The 20,307-nt window shown below is 43.8% G+C and overlaps 2 protein-coding genes and 1 long non-coding RNA gene across 3 annotated transcripts; 1 reads left to right on the top strand and 2 right to left on the bottom strand.

Annotated features, from left to right (window-relative positions):
* Positions 1-959: 959 nt before the first annotated feature.
* Positions 960-9,149, bottom strand: entpd5a (ectonucleoside triphosphate diphosphohydrolase 5a). The gene is made up of 13 exons (XM_076978131.1): positions 8,525-9,149; positions 7,571-7,650; positions 7,034-7,177; positions 6,412-6,487; positions 5,663-5,698; positions 5,169-5,257; positions 4,988-5,067; positions 4,824-4,885; positions 4,622-4,723; positions 3,737-3,880; positions 3,595-3,651; positions 2,558-2,673; positions 960-2,333 (listed from the first exon to the last, which is right to left on the bottom strand). Exons 1-13 carry the CDS (start codon positions 8,805-8,807, stop codon positions 2,250-2,252), a joined length of 1,353 nt encoding a protein of 450 aa, XP_076834246.1. The 5' UTR covers positions 8,808-9,149; the 3' UTR covers positions 960-2,249.
* A 3,631-nt stretch (positions 9,150-12,780) lies between these two features.
* bbof1a (basal body orientation factor 1a) lies at positions 12,781-20,301 on the top strand. The gene is made up of 12 exons (XM_076978128.1): positions 12,781-12,949; positions 13,101-13,353; positions 13,468-13,533; positions 15,417-15,560; positions 15,709-15,789; positions 15,916-15,986; positions 16,719-16,863; positions 17,803-18,149; positions 18,267-18,407; positions 18,693-18,797; positions 19,746-19,802; positions 19,932-20,301. Exons 1-12 carry the CDS (start codon positions 12,909-12,911, stop codon positions 20,026-20,028), a joined length of 1,548 nt encoding a protein of 515 aa, XP_076834243.1. The 5' UTR covers positions 12,781-12,908; the 3' UTR covers positions 20,029-20,301.
* On the bottom strand, positions 16,273-17,748 carry LOC143480439 (uncharacterized). The gene is made up of 3 exons (XR_013121827.1): positions 17,472-17,748; positions 16,643-16,741; positions 16,273-16,512 (listed from the first exon to the last, which is right to left on the bottom strand). It is a non-coding gene; the product is annotated as an uncharacterized LOC143480439 (long non-coding RNA).
* Positions 20,302-20,307: the final 6 nt, after the last annotated feature.

Below are 20,307 nucleotides of genomic sequence, written 5' to 3'. Positions count from 1 at the left end.
ATCGTGGGGAAATTGATTGTTACATGCGTCACAAAGGCATAATGATACACTGTTACCAGAGATGCAAGAGTAACGTAGTGCACAACCATCATCAAACACGCTGAAGGATGCCATCGTGATTGCCGTTTTAAAGGTTGCTAGTATTTCAGAGCATGAGCCTGCTTTCGTAGATTTGTGTTCATTAGCCAAACATATGTATTCAGTTTTATGTTAGCTGGGCTGTGGAAATAGATACTGGTAGATCAATAGCTGATGCTTTACTCAAGCTTTATAGTTGACTAAAGTTCTGGCTTACTAGTTGAACTACATACGAACGTCCTTCAAACTCCTATAAAACTTGAACTGTCCAAACTGGTATGTCATCTGGTACAATGAAATGAAATGTGCCATATTTTGTCAATTGTGATTTTTTACACCCCAATCAAATTTGTCCTCCACTTTTAACCCATCTGTGCAGTCAGAACACACACACACACTAGTGATTACTAGGGGGCTGTGGATCAAACGTACCCAGAGCCCGGCGCCCGGGGAGCAGTTGGGGTTAGGTGCCTTGCTCAAGGGCACCTCAGTCATGGCCTGTCTGGGAATCGAACCCACGACCCTCCGGTCACAAGACCAGTTCCCTAACCACCAGGCCATGACTGCCCAAGAAGACCTGTGTTTTTATTAACTTATCTAAGGTATTATGGCAATCAGCATTACATTAGTAAAATACACATATGTCTATGTTCAGTACACACAAACAAAATAAACACGTTTTCTTAGCACTGTGAAAGAGTCATCCTGAAATGTGGCTTTGAGGACTCATTTATTCTTTTTGAGGAATTTATTCTTCACTTAAAAGTCGTGGATAATTAGCATTATCTTCCAAAGGATTCAGGTATAATCTTACAATAAATATACCATCACATTCAACAGTTTTCAGTCTGGGAGCAAGGATCAAAAGGACACTTGGTCGATGAGTGTTAACAGTTTTGTTTTAATAACATGGTACATATACAGCATAATCATAATATTGCAACAGTTTGAGGCATATATATAGCATTTGCTGTGCTCTGTCGGTTTAAGGATAAAGCGTTACATTTCCAATATGACTTTCAAATATGAACAAAGGAAAAGCAACACATGATGTATTATACAGTTGTGTTGGTCTGTTGGGGGTATTGATATATACAGATAGTCAATATGAATATACATATAAGTGTAGTAAGACTAGTTTGTAGGAGTTCAAGAATAGTACACAATGAAATAACAGTCCTCTATTTGTGCTATTCTGTAGTTAGGTAGAAAACATGTATATGTAATAAATATCTATACAATAATTCACAAATAGCACTTGGCATAAGTGCATTGAGGGAAAAAAAACAAAGTTTTGTGATGGAGGTGTTCAGGTTATCTGCAGGGGGACTTTGCTAAAGTTCATTGGCTGACTGTAGTTTAGGTAAAAGCCGAGTAACAAACTGACAAATCACTAATCATTTAACAGCTTGTCAAAATGTCCAGAAATGTCAAAAAACCCCACAGTGTTCCTACAGTAGCACTAGGTGTCCCAGTGCAACATTTAAACAGCAAAGCCTTTCAACATACAGACATAAATACATATGCACTTAAATACATACAAGAGCATTCATGTATCAAAATTCAGTGACAATATGATTTACTCCTATCAATTCTGTTTTCCACCCAATAACTAGCATTACTTCTCACGCACTATAGCAATAACTACAAGTGTTACATGCCAGTCTAAGAGGATTCAATGCTTTGGATATCTTGCTCAGTTCTGATCATTCTGATCAGTTCAAATCATTGACCTGTTACAATTTTACCCCATACTAAGTATCCCATTGTATCAAAACCCTGCACCGCTGCACAAGCTGAGGTCCTTGAAAGGATATGAATGGTCTCACTAAACCTAACCATGCATCACAAATTCAAAGACTGCCAAAACAGACAGGCAGCGCCTCAGGTGAGGCAAGAGTGGAAAAAAAAATGTAAACGCTCAAGTTACAAAAATAAACTAATCATGGGTTAAACATACAGTAGAAATAGCAGGTTGGCCTACCATTTTGTTTTTGTTTGTTTTTTTTACAAAAATATAGTGATTTCTTTGTGGATAGTTCTCTGGGTGTTTGCATGAAGGTGAGGGGAAGAGTTGGGGTTGGGAATGGGTAGCGCAGGGCTGGCTGGTGGAGGAGTTGGTTGGTGGCGTAGGTGAGGTCCCACACACTGACGCAGGAGTCTGTGGGGCTTCAGTGAATGTTCAGGTTGTAGAAATGATTGAATGTGGCTCCCAAGGCCCAGCTTGTTTCAACATTGTTCACCTTTTTAGTGAGCTGTGGGAGACACACAGGTAGATTGGACATAGTTACCATTGCGTCATCTGGCCTTTACTGAGTTACAGCAAAAGCCGTAAATAGTTGTCTTGTACATGCATCTCAGGCAAATAATATTAATTTTGAAAATTCACTACAATAAAACTCAACACCCTCCGTTTTGATATCTTTTCCAGTAAAAGTGGCCATATCCTCGTCAAAGCCCTACAAGTCCCAATACCCACCTGCAGAACAGTGCTGTCTTTGAAGCCAAATCCCTCTTTCAGAAGAACTGTGATGTACGTCATATCCATGCACAAGAAGGGGCTGATGGGACGGTATTTGGTCATCTTGTTGCAAACTTAACAGAAGAAAATGAATGATACGTTTTAGATTCATTTTAGCAGAAGAAAGAAAAATATGCATTAGGTCCACATAGAAAACGTTTCACTTTTAAATGTGATGGGAACTAAGTGGTTTGGGAAGAAGCTACTTAAATATTAGATTAATAAGCCATGTTTGCCACAAGCCTGCCTGCCACTTTATTGTGAAGCAGAAATTCACACAATGGTCTTTTTTCCGCTTTAGCTGTCTGTTAAGAGGTACTGGAGGAATTGTTTCATGCGCTTCAGTTGCGCATGTTATGACGGTGTGTCAAGCCACAAGAGCCGAGGTTGCCAAGTGTTCTCGCATGGGGCATGTCAGTAAGTCAGCCCCTCCTGTTGGATATCTGGCAACAAATGTTTCCCAGCCAAAAGGGGGAGAGAGGACAGCCGCCAAGGATGTCTCAGGTTCCATCATCGAGACCATGCGACAGTGTTCTCACTACACAAACAAAAACCTTACATAAGACGCCAACCCATTCCTCCTCACGATAAATCTGGCACGTCACTGCCATTATTTGACACGACCGAGCTAATGAGCCAAAGGCCGTCAATCTTTTTTGCGTTGGAACGCACGCGCGGCAGCACGCGCGCCTAGACGTTACGGTAACTCGCTCGTTGCGTAACGCGTCCCGCGTGCAGGAGGGCACCGGGACACTCCGAGGGCGCAGGCTGGAAGGACCCAGAGGCGGCAGAACACACACCGGGTCAGGTATTTGTGTGGGAGAGGTGCAGCGTGTGCTTATGTGGTGGCAGGGCTGTCATTTTGTGAAGCTCGTGCGATTGTCGGGAGCCTCGAATGCAAATAAGCACAGAGAGTTTATGTTTGCACAGTGTGTGTGGTAAGGCTTTGACCTGAACGTGCTCAGGAGACAGGAAAAAACATTCTGGTGTCTCACCCTCCTTAGCTCTCTTCTTGAAATCTCTGACCTCCACAACACCGCCTCGTGAGCCGTCTAAGAGGGGGACAGGAGATTTTAGAATTACCTTCACACAAAGAATATGCCAAATCTATGTTCTAATAATAAAATGCTCTATTACCAATAAGGCCTGACTCCACAGCTCTGTCGTAGTAGTAGGAGAAGGCATAGAAGATGCTGTTTCCTTTCACTTCAAAAGGCTGGTGGATGATCCCTTTCACCACCCGCATCACCTCATGGTAGCAAAGCTTATAGCCTGCATAACCTGTGGATGCAAGGTGCAATAAGCAATGAAGCAGAAAGCTCTCCACAGACACAAGGGGCAGGCGAGAAGGTTTCAAATGTCTTTCTACGGCGCCGCAACACTTCGTTATGTAGAGGAAGCGTTCCCCCTCGTAAAGGACCAAACAAAGCGCTTCTGCACATACTGAAATGAGCAGAAAGTTTACACTGTGCAGTATGAAACCATGTGCACTAAACGCTCTCGTCCCCCCCCCCCCCCCCCCCTCGTCACCCCCCCCCCCCCCCCCCCCCACCCCCCACCCCCCTCTGCTGCTGAACCTTCCACACCACAAAATTGAGAATGGTCAAAATCAAACTGCAGGCTGTGTGGAACGGGAAAATACCAAGCATGTGAGTACACCAGTATCTCTTGGCTACATCACTGCGGTAAAGGACTGTTATATGATTTGAGGACTCAACTAACAATTTTCTCTTCACTTAAATACAATGTTTACAGTATTATTATTGTTCAAATGCTTTGCTGAGAGGTGGACAATTGCATACAGCCAGCAAGACCCTGCAACGCTGTTTGACTCCACAATTACACAATTATGCCCTCGCCAGAACACTGTCAATTAATGTCTTAAAGACTGTTTCACTGAACTACGTGTGATGAGTTTCTCATGTCATGTAACTTCAGAGCAAATCTAAATAACCTAAAAATTCAGTAGGTTCCTGAGCACCAACATTGTTATGGGAATTGTGTTAATTGTTAAGCACCTACCATCTGGGATTCCACTGACTTTGTAAGTGATCCCACCAAAAGTGCAATTTTCTCTGTATTTCTTTGGTAAACAAGAACTTGTGAAAACCTTCCAGTCAAGACCTGGAGGAGACATGGGAAGAGAAGTTGTTTCAGCCACTGGACTGTTGAAAACATTGTTAAATGCAGATATGTTGACTGAAACATCCTGAGGAACCATTACCATCTGCACCGAGGGCACCGAGGGTTGCCAGTCGGGCCGCCATGAGTCCATTTCCAAGGTAACTGCACAAGGCAAGTTTAAAGCATTTTCAGAAAACCAAAACAAATGCAGTCATTTGTAATTGTATATGTATAATACAAAAGAAATTTGCTCCACTAAGATACCTGTGGGTGTAAAGTGAGTAAGTGCTGTTGAACATGTCGATCTGAGCAATGTAGCTTGGAGGAGCAGTGTTCACAGTTTGCTGCAAGAGAGAAAATATTTCATACGGTTAAAGACAAACAGCGTCAGATATATACATCTTACTTATCCCTGTTATCACAATTGTGATGACACTTGACCTACCTTTGATTTTGGAAGGAAAGTGATCTGAGTTGAACCTCCACCAAGATCCAAGATACCCACAGTTTTTCTAGTGCTGGCATACAAATGACCTGAAAAGCAGAATTACAAATAAGTTGTTTAAAGTTTGAAATTTAAAGACATTTAGTAAACTAGACCACTAGGTCATAGGTTAGATCTGTTATGAACTTTTGTACTGTCTCATTTGTTTCGTTTAAACACTCAAAAAAATCTTTCTGTTCAAAGGAGACTAAACGATAACTGATCATGCTAGTAAATTATAGCAGATGTATTCCTGTCTGCCACAGAACAGCTTCAGCCATTTGTTTAGATTTGTAAATAAATAATGTCTGTTCTATGGCTGCTTTCAAGTTTGAAATCTGAAGGGCCAGTGGAGGCAGATGGAGAGGGCTGAGTCATCAACACCAAACTCTCCACCAACTACTGACCACCCACCACCACTGACGCCCCTTACATACACATGAGCAATACTTAACCTGTCAAGAAATTCACCGTGACCCAAGCCAGCACCCCTATAGAGAGAGGAAACAAGAGAGGAAACTGGTAAAAATGACAAGTTTTAAACCACATTTTATACATTAGTCAGTGGGTCATTGGCAAAGTGTCAGCCTCTATTATACTTTACCTGTATAAAATAAACTAAAACAGTGAATTTGAACTTTTGTCACTAACCCATGCTGAATCAAACCAATTCACAGCCAGAGAGCACTTTTTAAATTAATGCTTTGGTTCTGTGATTATTAATTTCAAGACGATGATTTAAATAACTGTTGTCTGCACTTGTCAAGGTATGATTTCTTGATCCTGGCAGCCTACACCCAAGTTTGGCGAATGGGTCCACCGCTGAGTCACTGCCTGAATTGTGCCACCTGCTATTAGTGGTTTTAAGCTCAGTGGTTTTGGACCCAGAGAGCTCATCCAGACGTGATGTACACTCACCGCATACTGCTTCATTAAGCTAAGGTCTTTCATTAAACAGTGTACTGATTTTGAAGCCATCAGGGACCAGTCCAGGTACTCAGACACGTCTCAGATGTGATATTACTTACTAATTTGGATTCACGTGTGGGAGGACGACGAGACAAATTCAGTTCATTAAGATCAGTTAATGAAAAAAAAATCTAATTACATTTTGAGCTACACTGAGGGTATACTACATTTTGTTGGGAGCCTGAATGGGAAAGAAATGGTTTAAAAGAAAACCTTTGTAAGTAGTTAAACCCACCTTCGTTTTTGCCATTCATAATGGTGACGCTGTTGTTTGGCACAAAGAAAGGTGAGTCATCAAAAACTTCTTTAACCTGTAGAGGTAATCGAGGCACAAAGTGACTTTGCCAGTCAGTTCAGCCACAGCCCACAGCGACCTCAACACAGCGAAATCTCAAGTGCTTTACAATGTATTCCAGTATGAACTGTAATACAAAAATATGTACTGGGAAAACACAGAGCTTTGAGCGAAACCAGTGCCTTTTATCTGGAGACTGCAGGAAGCACGCAAAATCAATCTTGGGCAAAGTTGTCTGTAACTGGGGCAGTTTGAAACCACATCTGTGGTTGTTGTGGTGGCAAAAACAACAACAACAACAACAGCAAAAAACCCAATAATTCAAAAGCCAGTTGGGTCCACCTCAGAACAGCTGCTTTTCCTGCCGCAGTAGCTTCTTTCTTTCTGTCCCTCTTTCCTGCACTCTCTGTCTCGCTCACTTTCTTTCTCTTCGTCTCACACACAGTGTGGTTAACGTCCCCCCCCCCCCCCCCCCGTCCTCTGGCGACACCATCGCCCTTGACCCGCCAAGCTGTCTGTGGCAAGGAGTGCCCAAGAAGAGGGAAGGGGAGTTGGACCTCACCTCGTCCAGCAGGACACTGGCCTTCTCCGCGGGCAGCAGTCGGAGGCCGGCTGTAGCCTTCAGAACCACGGGGGTCCGGCTCCACTCTTCTTTGGGGATTGTCTTTTTTGCCACTTTCAGCAGCTGCCGGACCGTTTCTGCACCCTGAACATCACAGAACATCAGTTTACCAGTGCTGCCCCCTATAACGAACTAACATGGACGTGGAATATAAACACGTGTTCTCCTTAATCCTTAGTTCTCACAGGACAAATAAGGTTGTGCTCCTGCATGGTTAGGGTGTAACTGGGACAGGACACATATGCCATTTTCAAATTAAACTGCGGCGACAGAGCAAAATGGTGGACAGGTTCCAGGTTCTGAGTTGTGTATATGACATTACTGACCATTTGATTATAAGGAGATCGTTCTAGGAAAATACTGAACAAATTGTATGTTTCCTCTTTGTATGTGCTTTGGGGCAGGACTCCTGGGAAACATCAAGGCTGTTAGAGTAATATTCTCCTTAATGATGTGATGGGAACGTGATGGTCTTACCTTATCTGGCATATCTGCATAGGCGGACAATCCAGGTTTCACTGCATGGTACATTTCATTGTCGAGTACAGGCAGCCCAGCTGTCAGAGGGACACAGACAAGAATGAGAAGTGAAACAGCTGGAGACATCTGTCAGTAAGGCTGTGCCATCAGCAATATGCTGTGTATAGCGCAACTACCCTCTTCTGCTCTTATGAGGCTATTGTGCATGTGTCGGAGACATTTGGGCATTGTACATTTACCACAAATGACAACCACGTGGATTTTTCCAGACAGGCAAATTAGCAGTTTCTTTGGACTTAAAGTTTACATCATCAGGGGTTATGCCATGTCTCCACAGGATGGACATTTCAAAAATGATTACTACATTATCAGTCCAAACCAACCAATCTTTTGCAAGTTCCCATGGTTGTATTTCATCTAATAAAACTGCCCCTGAATGAAACAGAGTCTTAAATGTACAACAGTTACAGCACATATCTCTCTCTCTCTCTCTCTCTCTCTCTCTCTCTCTCTCTCTCTCTCTCTCTCTCTCTCTCTCTCTCTCTCTGACTCACTCACTTTCTCTACCTGAATGTTTCTGTTTGACTTAGCACCACACAGCAAATAAGCCTGCAGTAAACCCAGACACTGCAATGTGACACTGAGTCCAGTGGAAAGAGGGAAAGGGAGAGAGAGAGAGAATGGAGAGAGAGAGAGAGAGAGAGAGAGGGAGAGAGGAGTCAGCTGAGTCTACTAGGCGGGACCCCGCAGGATCATTCTGAGTTCATGCTGTAATGCTGTGTGCTGAGAGAGCCGACAGGAGGAACACATCAGCTGGAGACGGGAGTATTTTTGGCTAAAAGACAAAGAAACGTACCTAGATATCTGCCAAGATCAATCTACACACAATTACACTCAGAGAAGGACTTACTGAAAGAAATGGAGCGCACAGGAACAGAGAGAAGAACTCACCTGGGTCCTTCTGAATGAACTTGTAGATGTGGATGCGGGTGCCGGTACTGCCGGCATCAAACATGATCCCATAATAGGTGCGGCCGTAGTAGACTGGATGAGGTGGGTGCACCTCCACCTCCACAGGTACCTCCGGGGGCAGCTGATTGTCCATGCTGGCATGGTGGTTGTTTGCACGCTGGTGGTTGTACACATGGGGGTTGAAGTTTGCAGCCTCTGCTAGGAAGTACCCAGCCAAAAGCCACATGGACACCAGCACGGGGAGCAACATCTGCTGTGCCATGGTTTCTCTTCAACTTACAGGCACCGTCAGATGCTGGAGACTCTGCGATTCTTGGGAAGTAACTTGTTTTCTTTTTAAACAGAGGAAAGTGCACTTGACTTTGCTTATGGAAGGGAGGGCTAAGGAGCTTGGAGAAGCAGATGAAGGTATAAAGGTGAGCAGAAGAGGTGAGAAGCAGGAGCAGAGCAGTAGCAAGGGACAGGGCGTGAAGACGCAGACGCAGTCAAGACTGGACGCTCATCAGTTAACAGTATATAAAGACATAAGGGCTTGGCAGGGGGCCACACCAAGCAAAGTCATCCACCAATCCTGAAGCTTTCCATCTCAAGTGCTCTAGGAACCATCCCTCACCATCCCTCCCCCTCTCTAACCAAAAAAAAAGGCTCTGGGATACCTGCTGTACAGTACAATTTATTTTTCCTCAATTATTTGCAAGAGGCCCTAAATGGTAACAAAAACCCACCAACCCACTGGAAGTGGCATAAAATGGAGCTAGAAAGACTTCTAAGACACTGCTAAAAAAGGAAAATGGAGTGTATATTGAGACTTCAAAACAGGTTGGAATTCCGAGCCTAGGACTATTTCTCTTAAAATATACTTTATGGGTGTACTTAATTAAAACCTACAGCCTTATTTGTTTCTTGCAATCCGTTGTGTTACCTAACCACTATTTCTTTCTTGACAACTATTTCAACCTCCACTTGCAAACATCAAATTACTTTTAAGTTAGTTTCCCCCAAATGACATATCACAAACCCGCTACTAAAGAACTGAGTTACTTCTAAACCAGTATTGCATCACACACAGTGACAGCTAATTGAAATTGAGCTAATTTGAGTTTATTATTCACTTCATAAATTCTAAATGTGGCCTTTTTCTTTCTCTTTTGTTTAAAAAAGCAAAGTCAAAGAAACATAGACATTATCTAATTTATTGTTGGGCTTTGTGGTCAGAGCATAAAAATGCACTATAATCATTAAAACTGGAGAAAAGAAAGTGCTTAATCAAAACGCCTGGACACAGACATGACTCTGAGGTATTGTGAGTCATCGAGGTTACTATTGTGGTTTTTTCATTTGCCACCTGGTATACTGAAAATCTTCAATCTGTGCATCTGTGTTGGTACTGCTGCCTACATTTAAGAAGACCTGTTACAGACAGTGTGAGAAAATCCTGCACCGAGGTACCTGAAGGCAATTTTTAGGAATTCTGTTTTTAAAATTATGCCATTCTGTTCTGTTCATGAAAAGCAAATCAGCAAAATGCCAGAAAACATACGGCACATTCAAAAAGTTCCTTTTGCATGAGGACTAGTACATGCAATGCGGTCCTGGTTCGGAATAAAAAGAAAACCTGTCCAACTCCCACTCATCTCTGCAACAACCACAAGGATTTTCAGCTAGAGAAAAAAATTCTACAGGCTTGCATAAATAGGTAGTATGAGGGCTCTGAGTGGTTACTCTCTTCTTTTTAGGTGGGTGTCAGGCTGAAAAAACAGATTTAACCACCCTTTCAGTTCTCGTCAGCTATTTTTTTCATTGACTTTGAGGGTGTGCTGATGCAAAGCATGACTGTGTAAGGGATGCTAGAGCTGTAGACGGCAGAGTGGGGCTTTCTGCACCCCGGTCAACCTGAAATCCCCCCGCACTGGCAACAGCTCCACGTGCTGCTGAATGAATTGTTGTAGGCAAAGAGTTCAGCTCCGGAGGACTCGGGTCACGGCGACCTGTCCCTCTGCTTTCTCACAAGAGAACGCGGTTCGCCACACCGTGCGGGTTCGGAGCGGCTGCCATTGTTGTCACTCGCCTGTGATTGCTAAGTGAAGAGGGGGGAAGAGTCGGAATGGGCCGGGGAGGATGTCAAGCTATGGCTTTAGCGTTCTGAGGTGGAAGGAGGGCCATGGACAGGGCAGGAGAAGGAGGGAGGGAGGGAGGGAGGGAGGGAGGGAGCATATAGCAAGGGTGGGGTCTGGCACCCAGCACTCTCCCATCATGTCATTCCATTCCCGGGCCATTCGGCTGAGCAGGGCAACTGTTCCAACGTTGTAATTTGGAACTAAAAATATTACACTTTCTTTCCTCTTTGACTACTTTTTTTTTTTTCATTCTGTGGTGCCCCATTATGGTCTTTTCTCTCTTGCCAAGCATGCATGTGCTGGACCTCTTATTGACTCTTGACAATTTAAGAGAACACTCCTATGCCATGGTAAATGCATTGGGGCTTGCCTATGACCTAATAATATAACAGGTGGCACCTTACGCTTGAGTGGCACGAAAACCAATTGAGTCTTACAAATAATCATTACATCCTGCCTCTTTGGTGTCTTCAGGACTAGTATAACAAAACCCGAATCCCTTCAGCGCTTCAGGCTGTCAGTTTTAAGCCTAACGCCTGCTCATCAGTAATATGAGAGCACATGATGAATACATTTTGCTGCTGTCACTTGCCCTGTTTTTCTTTCAGATTAAGCACACTTATAATTATGTGTACACATAACTTCAGGCAATTACTGACAAAGCATTCTGTAAGTCCAGGGAATCACACAATACATCATAAATTGTGTTTACAGCATGAAGCAAGGCAATTACAGTAGCCTACGCTATCTAACTGATGGGATAAAAAATGAGCTGGGATGGTAGAGTCAGAGTCTGACGACTTTAAAACCCATTTAAGCATTACAAACTAACAAATGTTGTGCCACAAAGAAACAATGACAGTTTGAAGGAATTTGTTGCCCAACAATGATAATGAGCTTCCTATAATTCACATTACAGTGAAAATAAGCACTTGGAAAACAATAGACTAACTGCTTATTTCAAGACAGGAAAACTGCAACAACATAAGAAACAATATAGTTTGCCTGTTGGTAAAAAGCTATATCTAAAATCTATAATATGCAATAACATCTACCAATGATGTGCCACTTATGATAACAAAACAGGCCCTTCATTTCTTATTATCAACTATAAAATACAGATTGTGTCTATTGCTAAATCATATTACTATAGTCTACAGAAAAAGGATGGATGGTTGCATTAAAACATTGTAAGCCTTTTCCGTTTCCATGAAAAGTATGTTCAAATCCTGTGACCAAGCACTGTTCTCTCTCATATATTCTTATACATTACTGATTGTCCTCCGTGCTTTGTAAACTGATCATTCCACAGCTAGAAATTCATTATAAATATACTACATAGTCTGCCACAGGAATGCCATGTTTGGTGGGTGTCCTTCCCAACAACTCCCACTGAAAAGACCAAAACCTTGTAATTACAATTTTGGTGATAATGACAGCTTGAAAATGTTCACGGTTATTTAAAATAGGAAGAAGGGGCAGGGGGATGGGATGCATTCGTTTGTCATAGCAATTAGCTTTAAATTTAGTTCCTAACAGCATAAACGGTGCGAGAGCTACCCCCAGTTATCCCCAGTACGTTTACAGTAGCTCCACCCTGCCATTTTGCCCTATGTTGCTGTTTTGTGTTTTTTCTTTCTCCTGGAATGTTCAAGGGATATCTTCTAGTTGCATCAGAAACGACCACTTGTACATAAATGAGTAGTTTGGAGGCCGGCGATCGGCCTTTGTGCCAGGGTGGTGCTGCTGGACTGATTCAAAGTGATGTTCTGCGCTAAGTTTACTCTGGGGCTTGGCTTTCTGAGAATGCTAAGTCAACTGCAATTTTGTTTAACTTTTGCGGCTAGTCCGCAGTTTATGTAATCTGTGCTTAAGCTGCAGTTCCATTTTGCATGATGTATGTCATTTGTCTCAGGACAATGATTTAATATTCACCCTGCTGGCTTGTGTAACCACCTTCATTATATTGTTTTATTTTTTTTAAGCAACAGAAAAAAAACATAAATAGGGACTGCCCTAGAGAAAACAAATGGTGAACTGTCCATAAAGACAGTAATAAAAAAATACCAAACCCCAGCATTCGTATTAAACGGAATTTGTCCGATATCGGGGATGGTGCAGACTAGTAGAGATACTACATCCCCATGTAGAGGCGTCCCCATGGCAGCAGGTGTAAACACGATAGAGGGAAACCTGCGAGAGGTTTTAGTTTATACTGTCTGTAGTGCTCTCCATATTACAGGAGTATGCCGAAGAAAAAGACAAATAAGGGAAAGAAGGGGAAAGGGTGAGCTATAATATGATACAATAACTCTCAATTTGTATATGCATCTCTTGTAAAATGTAGTGTTGAGCTAAGTACTAGCTACCTAAACTAATGCATGTCTTTCCCCTCACCTTCACGTCCATTTGACTATATGTTTTGCATATTTATCTAGAAAAGGCAAGAAGGAAGGCAAACAGGAGTCCAAACCAGATAAGGAGTCCGAAATTGAGAGGGCTAAAGCCAACGCAGCCTTGTGGGAAGCGAAACTGGATGTGACAGAAAGTTCACGGGTGGAATACCGAGAAGCCTCCCGCAAGCTGGCCAGAGCAAACGAGGAACTGAGAAACCAGCAGTACAGAGCCGAAAAAGACACGATCGATATAGTTGCCTTTCTGAAGAAGAAAGACCTTGAAAAAGAAGCAAAGGTTTGTTTTGAGTGTCGTGAGGTGACGTTTGCAAATTTTGAAATATTTACTTGAATTAGTTACTTTGACAGGTTGGATTAATGATGTTTATTTCACCCTGCTTTGCCCCAACAGATTGCTGAATTAGAAGGGAAGCTGAGAGATCAGAAATTTCAAGCCATGCAGGAAAAGGAGGTTTTAGTAAGTGTCCACAGGCTTGCGGACGGCCAGGCTGTTCCCCAATTGAAATAGTAGTTTTTTGTTTAGCCATTAGATATAAACATGACGACCACATTCCGAAAACAGGGAGTGACTTGACAGTTTGTTAAAAGCAGGTAGGCTTTTGGCAGAGAACCTATTTAGATGACCAAATCGCAGAATGCTCAGTAGACAGCTTCCTGCAAGTCATAATATATAGTGTTACTGGGTTGCTGACAAGCACATGCAGTTAAACCCAGAATCTCTTAAGCATTTTCAATATTTATTCTGCTCCAATTATGCACGTGCTTGCTTGTGCATAATGCTAGCAAAAAACATAATAGCAGTGCCTCAACATTTGCAGGCATGTAAATCCTAAATGTGGCAACCTGTAATTAAATTCTGTACTTTTGGTATGTATTAGCCACTGAGTGTGTGTCTATCTTATGGTTTGTTGGTAGCAAATTACAAAATGGGCTACATTATTATTATGTAGATTAAGGCATTGTATTTGCTCTGTTTTGTACAAGAATGCAATGCAAATATATTTTTATGCAATTCCAAATGGTAGCTATCCATCAGAGCACTCACAATGGCAAGAGTCATCTAAATGTGCTCTAATTTAAAGTCAGAAAATGCACTGCTTTAATCAGCAGCTGTTTTCCATTTACCATCTCTTAGTTCATGTGGATAAAAATGGGTCCCAATAAGTGTTGGGCAAAAAAAGGCCTGGTCTGGACAAAGTTTAAACATCCCCTTTTTAGACACTCATGGCAATGGCACATTTGCCCCTGTAGCATGATTCTGGAAAATACATTGTTGTGGTGGATTCAGATGTGATTTCAAGTCCAACCCCACTTGGAATCCCTGCAATGTGATAAAACACTTAATCTTGAAAATTGACTTAGCTAATGGAAACTCTCTAAAGAAGTCACAGAGTGTTAAAAGATAAAATGGGTCAGTTTTCCCCCCTGCTCGCGTTAAATAAATGGTTTGACATGTGCCTGAGATCAGGGAGAAAGTCAGTAAGCCAAAGTGTTATTTCAAGCAGTGCTTTTCCAGTTGTTCATTTGTGCCCCTGCCACTTTGTGACAGCAAAAAAGTGCCTCTCGAGCAAACAAGAATAAAATGCAGCTGGAACTGCAAAATTAGTTAATTACAGGTCATGTGTTCACTTTGGCTTTCTCATACACTGTGGTCTACAGTGTGGTGTTGACCTGCATCAAGTAGCACGTGGCCTGTGTCTTGTCACAAAAATGTCTTTTATGTTGCAAGTGTGTTTATGAATCCTAATTGATCATTAGCTTTATGTCATAATGTATATGTGGAAAAAGTACAATGACATCAGAGCAAATCTGAACTCTGATTTTTATATGACTGAAATGTAGATGGATAATGCTTGGCCATTTTACAGCGTGAACACACTGTCTTCATCTCTGAAGCAAATTCTGCCCAGACCTGGCAAAGCTGTTTCTGTATTTTGGAGCAAACTAAACTAAGCTCTGTGTAACCAGTATGTAATCCATACATGACAAGAGGCACAAGGTCAAAATGCTGATTCATAACTTTTGGCTCACAAGCGTATAATGCATGGATATGTGGATCTCTAAATAGTTCCAGTTGCTGGTATTTTATGCTGGTGGGAAGCCATGAATGCTTTGGTCTGCATGTAAAGACTATGGGCCATACAAGCTTTCTAATTCTTATCCCAGTGGTTGCAGGCCGGCCTGTCTGTCGCGTTGTACGTACAAGTCATTTCTCAGAAAACCTGCCCTCTCGTCCGTGCTTGACCACTGCCAGGAAAACAGAATTGCTCTGGTCAGGCCCGATAAGCTGCTTGCTGTGTTGCTGACCAGTGATTTGTTGGGATTGATTGGGTTTTGCAGGTTGGGGAATACATGCTGAAGATTAACAGACTAGAAGAGAAGTTTAAGAAGAGTTCTGGTGAGTTCAGCATGATTCAGGGAGAACTGAGGAACATCAAGGAGTTCCACAAGAAGAAGGCCCAGATGGAGCACGAACTGAGCACTGTACAGTATTGTGCAATTTAGTATGAATTTATACAATTTAGTATTTATAGGATCACAATGATCCTAGCGATGCAGCTCACATTGACAGTATCTGTAATGCCTCCAGTAAATCTAATTTAATTGGGGAATCATTTATTGTATTTTACAGATGAAAGAGAGCATGTATATTGCTGACCGTGAGCACAAAGAAAATCTTGCAAGAATGGAGCACAAATTCTTTAACGAGAAGGTATGTGTAAAGGACCTGTAGAAAGAATTCTGTTATGAGAAATGGAAATAAGCAGGGAAATGCACATTAACAAATGAAGGAATCTCAGAAGGTCTGCACAGTTACTCCTGTTCCTGCTCCCTTCAGGTTCGCTTAGAAAAGGAGGCTGAGCAGAGAATCGCCCAGCTAGCAGAGCGAGCCCACAAAGAGGCAATTGTGTGAGTGTCTTCTCTGTCCATCTCTCCCTCCTTACCTCCTCCCAATTACAGGCTAATTTTACTCTTCAAACTGCACCGTTACACAGTGAAGGAAAATAAATAAGCTTTGTAGAAAAACAAGGTTATTATCGTGACCACAATACGGGTTTTCTCTTGGAGATAGTATACATCACCTAAGCCAATGATTATATCTTCAGCAAAGGAGATTGTTCTGCAAACAATGTGTATGACCGACTTCATGTCTAAACATGTGCGTGTATATGTACAAGTGACTTTTTCACAGCCACAGCAATAGCAAGATGTTATCTTTGCTTGATTCGTTTACCAACGCTGTGAGAGCAAACCTAATATCTTGCTGCTTGATGTGGCAAGTCTTGTAGCCAGCACATTTCCTTTTTAGAGCATTTCCACAGGAAAAGTCCTCCACCTGCTTCCCCAGACCAAGCACTTGAGGTCAACCTAATTCAGTTACATGAGTCACAGCGTAGTCGACGGAGAATGAGGCCAGGTCCTCAGAGCTGCAGAGCTGTGGGATTTTCAAGGCAATTTCAGTCATACTTTCACTTGGTCAGACCCTTTTGATGTCTTGTAAATGTAAATGACACAGTGCAATTTGTGCAGTGTCTGTTCGTGTTTATGATTTCGACGAAACGTACACCGAATGGTCACCTGCAGGTTCTGCGCTGCTGACCCACCGACACGTTTGTCCTCTGTCCTGGTCCGTCTCCACAGGCAGCTCGATGACGCGTCACGATCTGTGTTCAAAGAAAACGTGCGTTTAAACGAGGCCTTGGGCTACCACCTGAAAGAGGTGGAGGAACTGAAGAGGACCAACAAAAGCCTACTGGAAGAAAACACCTCCCTCACTCTGAACGAGGTAGGAGCGTTTCCTAGGTGGGCCTCCCTCACTCCCCTGCCCTACAAACCACCAGGCTGTCCTAATAAGACATGCCCTATTGAAACATGATAAATATTTAGTTCCATCAACTTTTTTTTCCAAACAAATTCTAGAAATGCTCTTGGAAACTTGCACTGAAAGACACATAGGCCCCTGAAGGGGTTCCCCCAGAATGGACTCTCAAAGACACCTCTGTGCATGAGCTCTAACTCCAGACCGCAACCTTCTTATTTTAGATAATGGGGTTTGACAGCTTGTGAGGACTGGAGACCTTCCCGGTGTCTTCTGAGAATAAATGCCCTCAAAATGTAATTAAAGAAACAACTATATATAGGGTGCACAAGTAACTGAAGACACAAATTGAGTTCCGAAAGGCATGGCTAGCAACGGCTCACACCCACACCAGGAAATTCTGTCCGAGCCAGAAATGACACACATCAGACATACAGAAGCTGCTATCAGCAATAACGACACTTTCTTATTCTGGTATTTCCTGGTCTCTGGTGGGTATGGCCCCTGCTGCCGCCGGTGTTTATTTGCACTAGGCCGTGTGTTTGAGTTCTCCTGCAGAAGCGCATTCTCCTCACCTCCACTCCAGGAGTCAGTCTCCTGTCTCCCTGTGGCCTGGCACGCCGCACACTTTTCCATGGCTGCGCCCAACACACTCCCAGTGTTCCCTCCGGCCTGCTGCTGACAAACGCAGTTGACGGACGCCTTCATTGTGAGCCGAGGGCCATACACATACTTGATTTCACAGACATACGCCAACCCCAGAGACTAGACACGTAAAAACAACTTGTGGAGATGAGTACGCACGAGCTTCTGGCGGCCGTCCCGCCTGATGGCTGTCAGGGCGCTGGTCAGCTGTCTCGATGCCCCCCCCCCCCCCCCCCCCCCACCCTCCACCCCACCCCACAGGAGACAAACAAGCTGAGGCTGAAGGAGAACGCAGCGCAGCTGTCTGCACGCCAGCGCGAGGTCTCCGAGCTCAGGGAGAAGGTGTCCGCGCTGGAGGAGGCCCTGGCCGTCGCGTCCGAGCGGGGGCGCGCGGCGGGGGCGCGCGGGGGCGGAGCGGTGAGCGCGCGGGCCGGTGGCGTGGAGCTGGAGAAGATGGAGAAGGTGCTGGCGATGCGCGAGCGCGAGATGACCCGCGTGAAGCGACTGGCCCGTGACCTCGTGGAGCAGCGCACCCAGCTCGAGATCTTCTTCCACGACGCTCTGGCTCAGGTGAAGCAGGAGATCCTGAGCAGTCAGCAGCAGTACAGGTATACGCACCCGGAACCACCGCAGAACCGTCCGCAAGCACCACTGGGTCCCAAACCTCCAACATTAGTGCTGTTCTATTTAAAATGGCAGTATGCTTACTGGCACAATGTATAAAGACAGAAGGCGATGGAGGCGTATCGCAGACGGATGAATGAAGCCCGGCTGGGGAGGAAGGAGTACCCCCGCATACGGACCTTCAGCAAGGCGCCCCACAGCACCAACAGTGTTTACACCGACCTGGAAGAGGCTGAGAAGTGGTGAGTTAGTCACAGCATGAGCGGTCAGGGTGCTGCATTTTGTTTTAGCAAAAGTTAGACTCAAGCAAGGCTTTTGCAACAGTTTGTTCACTCCATAGAAACGCTTAAAACAGTCAAATCGATTATTTAGGTGCTGTCACAGCAAATTCTGCAGGTTTTTATTCTCATCGTGCAGCACTGGAGACATTAAGGCAAATGTGGCAATGTCAGTTAGTCAGCTGCACCAGACACATTAGGCATTTGGGAAACAGAATTGTGATCAGCTCTTAAAACGATGCATTCTAGGAACAACCTGCAGAGTTCAAAGGTGGACATCTCTGAGCTGACCTGGGAACAGAAGGAGAGAGTACTACGGCTGCTCTTTGCAAAAATGAATGGTTTGAAAACGAGGTAAAGCGTACTACTTTAGTGTTTTCCACACAGACATAGAAACAAAATAATGTTGCATTGCTTAGTTATGGCAAATAATTGCTGAAGTTAGACACTGGAAATAAATGCAGACCCACATCCTCAAATATGGACTGCTACAAAGATTAAATACTATAAATGCTTTCCTGCACTCATGCCTGGAGGTTTGGACAGCTAGAATAGCAGTAATTAACCACAGGCTTACTGGCATACATCTGTTCACAAACGGCAAAGATGTCTGTACCATAACGGAACGAATCACAGCACATAGTGAAGTTTCCGTTCATAAAAAGATGATAGCTTTAAACACAGCTTCACAGGTCCAAGATCCTCTTTTCCTCCTTTCTATTTCAATTTACATCCCAAGCCCATTGATCCCCCCCCATCATGCCCAATATTTCCACATACATCCACAGTTATTTCCCAAGAGTCTTGCACCAGAATTCCGCGCTAGAGAACGAGCGGTTTGCTAGCAGTGGTTTCTGGTAGGGCTGGCTACCCAGCTGTGTGGAGTAAAGGGCCAGGGAGTCAAAACGTGCCCACTGCAAGAGCCATCTGGCTGCAGCGGCCACGCCTCCTGCTTTCCTTCACGTGCGCCCGGCAGCTCCTTTAGCACGTCTGAAGAACTTGCGGTTCTCCGGAGACAGCTGGAAAACGTCTCTCCAGCGGAGAGAACGGGGGGCAGAGAGGGGAGCAGAATGGATGGATAGATGGACAGATGGAGAGAGGACTGGGTAGAGATGAATGTTTTTTTAAGTGTAAGGTATAAAGGAACGTGTACCATCACCAGCATCTTCATGTTAGCCCAGTGGGTGGGGTTGAAGGAATAAGCTAAATTCTTCATAACTAGTGCGACAGGTGCATTTTGCTCTGCCAATAACAACACATTTTTGATTGTTTTTTTTGTTGCCTCTATTATTTTGCTCACAGAACAGCCCAGCCCATGTTAGCATCATGCCAGAGGTACCCTGGTGGCAGCCAGTCAGGGTGAGTATGAAACAGGCCAGAAGAACCAGGATTTTGTGCCCTCACGCAGAATTGCCAAACATCTGAATGATTTAGTCTGTTTGTCAGGCAGTGCCGTAATTCCATGTTCCTTGTTTGTCTTCCACACAGGACTAAAGAGGAGGCTCACGTGACCTTCCTAACTCAGGCCGCGGTGTCCAACGTGATGTCCAACCCCAGTGGTCCGCCAGACTTACAGACCACCTAAAACGAACCGTGGTCACATGACCCAAGGACCATGTGAAACCATAATCACATAACCAAATGCAAATATCACCAAGGCTCTTTAGTGTATTTTCCAACCGAAGGAATTTTTTTTTTTGCTATAGAAAAAACCAGCATCTAACCCACAAAGTATGTTGCGCAGGGACACAAAGACATGGTTATCAGAACTCCAGACATTCATGAATGGTGGCACTTGTTCAGTTAAACCAAAAAAAAAAGTTATCAGAGTATCTTCAGAATTCTGCATGACCCGTTGTGTTTC

The sequence above is a fragment of the Brachyhypopomus gauderio genome, chromosome 17, assembly GCF_052324685.1.
Source record: "Brachyhypopomus gauderio isolate BG-103 chromosome 17, BGAUD_0.2, whole genome shotgun sequence".
NCBI lineage: Eukaryota > Metazoa > Chordata > Actinopteri > Gymnotiformes > Hypopomidae > Brachyhypopomus > Brachyhypopomus gauderio.
Note: the sequence above shows the minus strand (reverse complement) of the source record. Positions and strands in the feature narration are given on the sequence as shown.

Bases quoted from the DNA above. Each gene is read 5' to 3' on its own strand.
- entpd5a (XM_076978131.1), bottom strand. From the start codon at position 8,807: ATGGCACAGCAGATGTTGCTCCCCGTGCTGGTGTCCATGTGGCTTTTG. The intron at 7,651-8,524 runs GTGAGTTCTTCT...TCCCTCTGACAG, and splicing joins GTTCATTCAGAAGGACCCAG to CTGGGCTGCCTGTACTCGAC. The intron at 5,258-5,662 runs GTTAAGTATTGC...TCTGCTTTTCAG, and splicing joins CACGGTGAATTTCTTGACAG to GTCATTTGTATGCCAGCACT.
- bbof1a (XM_076978128.1), top strand. From the start codon at position 12,909: ATGCCGAAGAAAAAGACAAATAAGGGAAAGAAGGGGAAAGG. The intron at 15,790-15,915 runs GTATGTGTAAAG...TGCTCCCTTCAG, and splicing joins ACAAATTCTTTAACGAGAAG to GTTCGCTTAGAAAAGGAGGC. The intron at 19,803-19,931 runs GTGAGTATGAAA...TCTTCCACACAG, and splicing joins CCTGGTGGCAGCCAGTCAGG to GACTAAAGAGGAGGCTCACG.